The sequence below is a fragment of the Crocuta crocuta genome, unplaced genomic scaffold (genome assembly GCF_008692635.1).
Source record: "Crocuta crocuta isolate KB4526 unplaced genomic scaffold, BGI_CrCroc_1.0 scaffold408, whole genome shotgun sequence".
Taxonomy (NCBI): domain Eukaryota; kingdom Metazoa; phylum Chordata; class Mammalia; order Carnivora; family Hyaenidae; genus Crocuta; species Crocuta crocuta.
Window position 1 is genome coordinate 587,949 of NW_027527444.1, and position 9,373 is coordinate 597,321.

At 46.0% G+C, this 9,373-nt stretch overlaps 1 protein-coding gene across 1 annotated transcript in view; it reads right to left on the bottom strand.

Annotated features, from left to right (window-relative positions):
• PRKAG2 (protein kinase AMP-activated non-catalytic subunit gamma 2) overlaps positions 1 to 9,373 on the bottom strand; it is a 270,738-nt gene that overhangs the window by 22,898 nt on the left and 238,467 nt on the right. Inside the window, exons 17-18 of the mRNA XM_077761602.1 lie at positions 1,160 to 1,241; positions 76 to 134 (exon numbers count right to left, since the gene is read on the bottom strand). Of these exons, the coding sequence (XP_077617728.1) occupies positions 76 to 134; positions 1,160 to 1,241 (141 nt within the window). The remainder of the gene's footprint in view (positions 1 to 75; positions 135 to 1,159; positions 1,242 to 9,373) is intronic.

The window sequence follows — 9,373 nt, forward strand, 5'->3', positions numbered from 1 at the left end:
CACACACACACACACACACACACACACACACACAGTACGGCTCCGATGACGGACATAGGGATTTCCGGCACTTACCATGGGTGACTTATAGTATCTATGTAGTATATTTATGAAATCTGTAATTGTCAGCATTCCTGGAACAGAGAACTATAGGTTAAATACAGAACTACGAAAAAGTTCAAATGATAAGCAAACCTAGAAGATCTACTAGAAAAGCTTCTAACGTATAATTTAAAGGTGTCAAGCACAGTTTAATATATGATGTAGGATGATTAACCTGTTAATTATCTACAGCAAACCAAGATAAATGTAGCTGAAAATACACCTGACAGTAAGTACGATGCAAACGACAACGGTGTTTGGCAATTCAGTGACAGAAAACGTGCTGATTATTAGAAAACGTCACAAAAGACTTGCGGCTTCGTGTAAATAATTTAAAATACTTTAAGATAAAATAGTCCGTAAGCTCTAGACACAGGACATTTCTGGGGGCGGGTGGACTGTCTCCGGAGAAGCATTCTATAAACACTGTTTAAGTGTTTATTTAGTGCCTATTTATTAGTGCCGTGAAGCACCTGCTAAGTACCAGGCACCAGGACAACAAAGATGAAGAAGGTAAAAAACTTCTCCTTTGGGAAACTNAAATAATGTGACGCCCACAAGGAGAATGGCAATGTTCACGGTCTTCTAGGAGCTGTAAGATGGGAAATGGTGGATTCAGATGTAAGTTAGGGGACGTTTCTAACGGCGCAGCAGCGATGTGGCCCAGGCATCAGGCGTGTCTGCGCTGCTTCGTGTGCACCATCAATAAGGTGTCTGTGGAGAAGCAGGGACCGACCACAGGCGTGTGCACACGAGCCAAGTCAGGGGTCTGGGCACGGCGTCACCCGTGGACCCTACTCCCTGGGCTCAGAGAAACAGAAGGTGCTGGGCGCCCACAGGGAACAGGATCAAAAGAAACCGGATGAATAAATAAATACGAGGAGGAAACTCACTAGGGGTACGTAAGTGTTCTGAATTTCCCGGTGGCCCCACCTCAGCCGGGACATAAAAGCCAGGAAGTTCTTTAACTTGGCAGCAAGTTTTCTAGGCTGAATTCCAGACCGGCGCCTGTTACAGTTCCTTAGGCTTTCTGCTTCGGAGGTTGCAGNACACTTACCTACAAAACTCTGCTTCTTACTCTCCCACAGCGGCGCTGCGCGCACACCATTGGCCACTAAGGCAAAGAAGGCCTTTTTCACCTGCAGACACACAGGAGAAACAAAACGGGCTTTAGAGTCTGCGCATCGGGGGGAGAAATACCTTCCACGGGCAGAGCCAAGCCGATCTCACCGGCTGTCTTCCGTGGGAGCTTCTGTACGGGTGACAGGCCGAAAAGAGCAGAGTGGATTACCGGCAGCAAAGATGCCCGTGTTCTACTGTAAGGCATACAGGGACTGGAGAGTTTTTGAAATTGAAATAATCCAAGTAGCCTCAAAAAGGTTTTTTTTTTTTTCCCCATCCTATCTAAAGACTTTGGCACACGTGGAGACTTTACGTTATTTAAACCATACAGAAGAATTAAATGTCCGCACAATTTCTCCTCGAGGTGGTTGGCAGTTCGTTTGAAAACACTGGAGCTATACGGAATGACTGGAAATGAAAAGCTGTCTGTCGTATGGTCAATAACAAAGCAAACGAGTACACGTCCTCATTTCCCGGAGGCTGAGAAAGAAGAGTTATGAGACACATAATATACGGGTACTTTTATTGTGGCGTGTGCCTGGCACAGGCCGGGCCCTGTTCACATCTGGCGTCTCTGCGAATCACCCCGACAGCCCCTCTGGATCCCAAGCCAGGTATGGGCACCAGAGCAGCTGGTTCATTAAAAGCCAAAAGCTCAGGGGCACCTGGGTGGCTCCGTCCATCAAGTGTCCTACTTTGGTCACGGTCTTGTGGTTTGGGGGTTCGAGCCCTGCGCTGGGCTCTGTGCTGACAGCTCGGAGCCTGGAGCCTGCTTCAGATTCTGTGTCTCCCTCTCTCTCTGCCCTTCCCTTGCTTGGGCTCGGTCTCTCTGCCTCTTTCAAAACAATAAACGTTAAAAATAAAAAAGCCAAAAGCTCAGTGCTGAAAAGGACTCTCTAAATACCGAGGGCAGATAAACACAGGGAAAACAGCTCACCTTTATTAACAACCAAAGGAGTGAAGATTGAAGCAAACTTATTATTTAGAGCTGCTAAATCGGCCAATATTTTTCAGCGACAGCACCTAAAACAAGTGCTGTTGTAAAATCGCATGGGGCCCCGTAAATTGTGTTTCTGAGCTTCAGCTTGTATGAAGAATCACAAAAATATTCATACTGTTCGTGTGCTTTTACTGTTGAAGTCTGGAGTCACCCTAGATTTTAGGAGGAGGATTCAGAGATGTTTAATGTCGTGTTATTCTGATACTGAAACTAGAAAAGAAATCTCTGCCCCCAACAAAAGAAAATGTATGAAGTACTGGCATACCAAAATGAGAAAAAAAGCACCAAATAGAAAAATTAGGAAGACCATGTTGAAGTAAAAAAAGAAAAAAGGTTTATGGTGGCAAAAAATATAGACTATAAAACTATGCACTGTAATTGTATACAATATGTGTTTACGTGGAAAAGATCAAAGAGAAATAAGCAGAAAATTAAGCTATTATTAAGGAGCTGGGACAGTGATGCTGTTGTTTCTTTTTTATTTTTTTAAAAAATTTTTTAACGTTTATTTATTTTTGAGGGGGGGGGCAAGCATGAGCAGGGGAGGGTCAGAGAGAGAGGGAGACACAGAATCAGAAGCAGCTCCAGGCTCTGAGCTGTCAGCACAGAGCCCGACGTGGGGCTCGAACCCACGAACCGTGAGATCATGACCTGAGCTGAAGTCAGACACTTAACCGACTGAGCTGCCCAGACGCCCCACTTGTTAACTAAGAAAGAAAAAAGTTCTTCCCCCACCTGGTGTATTCCAAGCCCCAGCTTCCCAGTGGAAACAAATGAGAGAATTACAGGGACCCAGGGTTCTCTACCAGACTGGGGTTGAGGATCCAGCACCTGTTTGTGCCTCTATGGTGACACGTCTCGCCTCTGGCATGACCTACGTGGGTGCTCGGCTCCCTCACGTGAGAACAGGGACGGCTGGGGGCTGAGGGAATCTCATTCATTACTCCCTAGGCTCCTCTCAGCCCTGCCCAGGACCGTGTCCTGACGGTCTACTCGACTGTCGGGGTTTCTGTCTGTCGGCAGAGGACAGGGGAGAGGAGGTGGAGGTGCCGAGGGCCAATCAGACGACATGGACAGAAGTAGCAACGAAGCGGCATCTGTAAACTGATCAAGTATTTTCTGAACCAGAGCTTTTATCAAGAATCCCGACGACATTCACGCTGTTTACGTATCTGCACGGCGCCAGGGGTTGTGAGCCGACCTACATGGTCTGCTAGCTCTACCCAGATGATTCTCTGGGGTCCCGGAGTGTGGTCCCAGAAGATACTATCAAAGACTATGGGGGCGAAGTCACAGATAAACATTTTAAAACATTAAATTATCAGTTCATCTTGTTTTTCTCAACAGCGCAGAGCCCGCCACGCAGGGCTCGATCTCATGAACCGTGAGACCATGACCTGAGCCGAGATCCTGAGTCGGAAGCTCAACCCACTGAGCCCCCACAGGTGCCCCAGGAAAACCAATTTTAAAATCATTTCTCATCATTCATGAAACCCTAAGTGGCCACAGCTGTTGCAAACCCATTCCAGAAGGTTCCGAGTTTGGCCATGATGAAATAACTGTACAGGCCAGACAAAACACACAAAGCACTGAAAGCACCGGCGTGCACCACACAGGCAAGGTTCGAGAAGCCACGATTCCCGAGAGAAAGGCGCATGTGACGTGAGCTCCACAGTCATTCTGGAGATTTTCTGCGATGTTTTCCGAACCCTCTTCAAATAGGTGCATCTCAACAGAAAGCCAGATTCTTGCAAAAAGAATCCAACCCCAGGCAGGTTAAACACAAACAAAACCAGACCTCAGCACACATCAGACAAGATGCTGAGAATCAAAGGACAGGAGAAAATCAGCTGGAGGAAAAAGACACAACTGCTCTTAAAGAGGCTACAAGGCACTGACAGCCCAGCAGGGAGTCCGTTTTTCTCTCAAATGTAAAGACTCTTCCTTCAGAAACACAAAATCTCGCTTCCCTGACTAATCTGCTACCTAAAAGCTCTTAGCCAGCCCTGTAACTGCTGTGAAGTTGCCACATGCGTCTAAAGGCCAGCACCTGACTCTGCATGTTGGCCGGTCCACCCGTGGGGGCACACAGGCCGTGACACGGAAGTTAGGCACCGACAAGGTGTGCGGACTTCAGTGAACGCTGGTGCTGTGTGTCAGTGGCGAGGAAGATGGTGAGAAGAACCCCCAGGCAAAGAGGAAGTTAAGAAGTTAACGTGAAAAGTGCCATCGCTTCTGAAAGAGGAGGCAGAACCACCGGAAAATAAGGAAAAGAAATAAAACACCTCCTTCCCCTTCTTTTCAATGGATGAAATCGCCAGACCAGCTAGAGTCCCACCTCCACTGCTCAGGTCCTCGACCTTCTCTGAACCTGCGACGGACTAAGATGGTGTTTTCCTCACAGGGGACAACGGGGACCGACTGGGCTCGTACGTGAAGATGCTCGGCATGATGTCGGCGCCGAGAGCCCATCAGAATAAATGCTTTAACTGTCCGCCCTACAGGGATCCAGCCAGAAGCAGAGAGAGAAACAGCCACTGTTCTAATTCCATCCATGTCATGCACCCATGTCATGGGATGGATGAGTCCCAGCCTCTGAAGACCCAGGACAACGCTGTGAGGTGGAGGAGCCACCCTCACGCTCGCGCGGATGGCTTCATGGGTCCCCCAGGGGGACAGGCCTGCCTGGGGCTCCTGCGCTCTGGCCACACCTCCCTGTGAACCTTGGCTTTCATGACACCGCGTGCACGGAGCTGAGGAGCAACTGAAAACCTGACTTAGAAGGTTCTTCGCAATTACAGAAGGGGTGTTACCAGTTACCAATAAACAGGATGAAAAGCAGACGCACAATCTGGCTCCAATTTGCAGGAAAAAACTCTTGGGGGGTCTTGAGTACCCCTGAAAGTTTCTCTTCAACGGCTATGCAATTTGCTCAAAGTGTCATCGGTTTTGAAATGTACTTTTAATAGGATTTTCAAGCGACCAAATGTTGATAATTTGGCAAGATGGAAAATAAAATTTTAATAAATGATTTCTTAAAATAGTAACGAGCCCCAAGAGATCTGGGCAGTCTAATGTCAAGTGGCACATCTGTGTTCCCCCCAATGTGAATCTGGTTCCTTCGATGTCTCTCTGTTCTCTATATGGTTTTACCTCAATTTTCAGTAACAAAGCTGATTGTGGGGCTTTTAAAATTAACGCTGATGAACAGCTAAAGCTCTTTAAAACTGTCCAATCTGGTTTCGTACTAAATTTTTACATCAGGACTTGACCAGTGGATTTTTTAATGAATGTTTATTTTTTGAGAGGGAGAACGAGCGAGTGGGGGAGGGGCAGAGAGAGAGGGAGACACAAAATCCGAAGCAGCTGTCAGCACAGAGCCCGATGTGGGGGCTTGAACTCACAAACTGTGAGATCATGATCGGAGCCGAAGTCGGACGCTCAACCGACCGAGCCCCCGGAGTGTCCCAGGACTTGTCCAGTGGCTTCAACACCACCCGGTGGCGGCTCTCCGGTCTCTGATCGCGCTCCGCTGCGTAAGGAAGGGTCCAGCTTCTCTGGGGTGAGGTACCCGAGCCCTTCCCACAACCCAGCCCCAGCCAACAGGCTGAACTTTCTTTTTTCCTCCTGTGTCACAGTGTCCCTTCTCCTTCAAGTGCACTTACTTACCTTCAACTCTACCTGTTAAAACCCGGCTGACCTTTGACTTCTAATTCCACAACAAACCTCCCCGTGTCACTGCAGTCAAAGGCGGTGTCCCTTTGCTCTGCTCCCACAGCACCTAATTCGTATCCTTTCTGTGACCTCCGGAGTTCCCGTGTCTCCTTAAGCTTAAAAATGGCAGAGTAGAAACATTCCTGACGTTTCCTCCTGAAAGCCACCCCCAAGCTACAGGGACTAAGAACTGGGAAAGGGATGAGCCCAGAGGTCTGCAGGCCGGAAAGCAGATGGACGGCGTTAATGAGTCACAGGGACGAAGGGTGGCGATGAGGAGGGGCTGGGTGGAGCCCGGGGGGCCGGCGGCACACTGACCTCGGCCTGGACAGAGGGCCCGAGACGGGAGGCCCTGGTCGGGGTGGGCACAGAGCCACAGAAACACACGGGAGGCTGTTTCCGATCAGGGAAGAAAGAGCCACCTGCTGTCGCCATCAAAGGACCATTTTCCGGGGAAACGGCTGCACACGTGCAACAGTCGGATCAGACCGTTTGGGGACCGACAAGATGAGTGCAGCTCCCCTAGGAGCCCACCTGTGCACACGATGGGAACTCACTCAAATTTCTGGTGTTGGCTCTTAGTTATGAACCGATGGCCAAGACTCGCCGGCCACCTGACAAAACTGCGGAAGGTCCAGCTTTGGCTACATCTTACCTGATGGGGCAGGAAAACAAAACTTCCAAGAAGTAGGACAAAAAGGCCGAGAGAGAAAGAGAGAGAGAGAGAAAGAGAGAGAGAGACAGCGTGAGCAGGGGAGGGCCAGAGAGGCAGGGAGATACAGAATCTGAAACAGGCTCCAGGCTCTGAGCTAGCTGTCAGCACAGAGCCCGACATGGGGCTCAAACCCATGAACCATGAGATCATGACCTGAGCCGAAGTCGGACGCTTAACCGACTGAGCCACCTAGGTGCCCCATCAAAGAGCCTTCTTTAATACAGTAGTACTTGTAGGTGCAGTGTGCATAACAAGCTTTTAAAACTAACAAGAGACAGAAAGCTAGCCAAAATGATGAAACGGAAGAACTCTCCTCCAAAGAAATTCCAGGACGAAATGACAGCTAAAGAACTGCTCAAAACAGATATAAGCAACATAACTGAACAAAAATTTAGAACAATAGTCATAAAATTAATCGCTGGGTTTGAAAAAGGCATGGAAGACATCAGAGAAACTATTGCTACAAAGACTATGAAGCTTAAAAATAGTTATGATGAATTTAAAAATGCCATAAATGAGATGCATAATAAAATGGAGGCGTCCAATGCATGGATTGAAGAGGCAGAGAGGAGAATAGGTGAATTAGAAGACACAATTATAGAAAAAGAGGAAGCCAAGAAAAAGAGATAAACTGATCCAGGAACATGAAAGGAGAGTTCGAGAGCTGAGTGATACAATGAAACGGAACAATACCTGTATCACAGGAATTCCAGAAGAGGAAGAGAGAGGGAAAGGCGCTGAAGGAGTCCTTGAACAAATAATAGCAGAGAACTTCCCCAATCTAGGGAGGGAAACAGACACTGAGATCCAAGAGGCACAGAGAACTCCCCTCAGATGTAACTTGAGTCGATCTTCTGCACGACATATCATAGTGAAACTGGCAAAATAAGAAGGACAAAGAGAGAATTCTGAAAGCAGCTAGGGAGAAAAGGGCCCTAACATACAAAGGGAAACCTATCAGAGTGGTGACAGACCTATCTACTGAAACGTGGCAGGCCAGAAAGGAATGGCAGGAGATCTTCAATGTGATGAACAGAAAAAATATGCAGCCAAGAATCCTCTATCCAGCAAGCCTGTCATTCAGAACAGAAGGAGAGATAAAAGTCTTTCCAAATAAACAAAAATTGTAAGAATTCGTCACCACTAAACCATCCCTACAAGAAACTCTGAGGAGGACTCTCTGAGGGAAATGTTTCAAGGAACACAAGGTACCAGAGACACCACAAGCATGAATCCCACAAAGGACACAATGACTCTCAACCCATATTTTTCAATAATAACACTGAATGTAACTGGACTAAATGCTCCAATCAAAAGACACAGGGTAGCAGAATGGATAAAAAAACAAAATGCATCTATTTGCTGTCTATAAGAAACTCATTTTAGACCTGAGGACACCTTCAGATTGAAAGTAAGAGGCTGGAGGCTGGAGAAATATTTATCATGCTACTGGAAGTCATAAGAAAGGTGGAGTAGCTATACTTATATCAGACAAACTGGACTTTAAAGTAAAGGCAGTAACAAGGGATGAAGAAGGGCATTATATAATAATTACAGGGTCTATCCATCAGGAAGAACTAGCAATTATAAATGTCTACACACCGAATACAGAAGCACCCAAATACAAAACAATTAATCACAAACATAAGCTTATTGATAAGAATGTGCTAATAGCAGGGGACTTTAATACTCCACTTACAGCAATGGATAGATCAACTAGACAGAAAATCACTAAAGAAACAATGGAATTGAATGACACATTGGACCAGATGGATCTGACAGATAAATTAAAAACTCTACATCCTGAGGCCATGGAATTCACTTTCTTCTCAAGTGCGCATGGCACATGCTCCAAGACAGATCACATACTGGGACATAAAGCAGCCTTCAATACATATAAAAGAATTGAGATCCTACCATGCACACTTTCAGATCACAATGCTATGAAATTTGAAATCAACCACAGGAAGAAGTCTGGAAAACCTCCAAAAACATGGAGGTTAAAGAACACCCTACTAAAGAACGAACGGGCCAATCAGGTGATTAGAGAAGAAATTTAAAAATATATGGAAACAAATGAAAATGAAAATACAACAATTCAAACTCTATGTGATGCAGCAAAGGCAGTCCTAAGAGGAAAGTAAAGTACATTGCACTCCAGGCCTGTTTCAAGAAATTAGAAAAAGCGCAAGTACAAAAATCTAACAGCTCACCTAAAGGAACTAGAAGGAGAGCACCCCAAACCTAGTAGAAGAGAAATAATAAAAATCAGAGCAGAAATAAATATAGAATCCAAAAAAAAAACCCCAAAAAACCCAAAACCCAAAACCAAAAACCAAAAAACAACAACAACCAGTTGAACAGATCAATGAAACCAAGAGTTGTTTTTTTGAAAACATAAACAAAACTGACAAACTTCTAGCCAGGCTTCTCCAAAAGAAAAGAGAGAGCACCCAAATAGACAAAATCATGAATGAAAATGGACTTATTACAACCAACCCCTCAGAAATACAAGCAATTATCAGGGAATGCTATGAAAAATTATATGCCAACAAACTGGACAATTTAGAAGAAAGAGACAAATTCCTAACCACACACTACCAAAATTTACATGGGAAGAGATAGAAAATCTGAACAGACCTATAACTAGTGAAGAAATCAAATCAGTTATCAAAAATCTCCCAACAAATAAGAGCCCTGGGCCAGATGGCTTCCCTGGG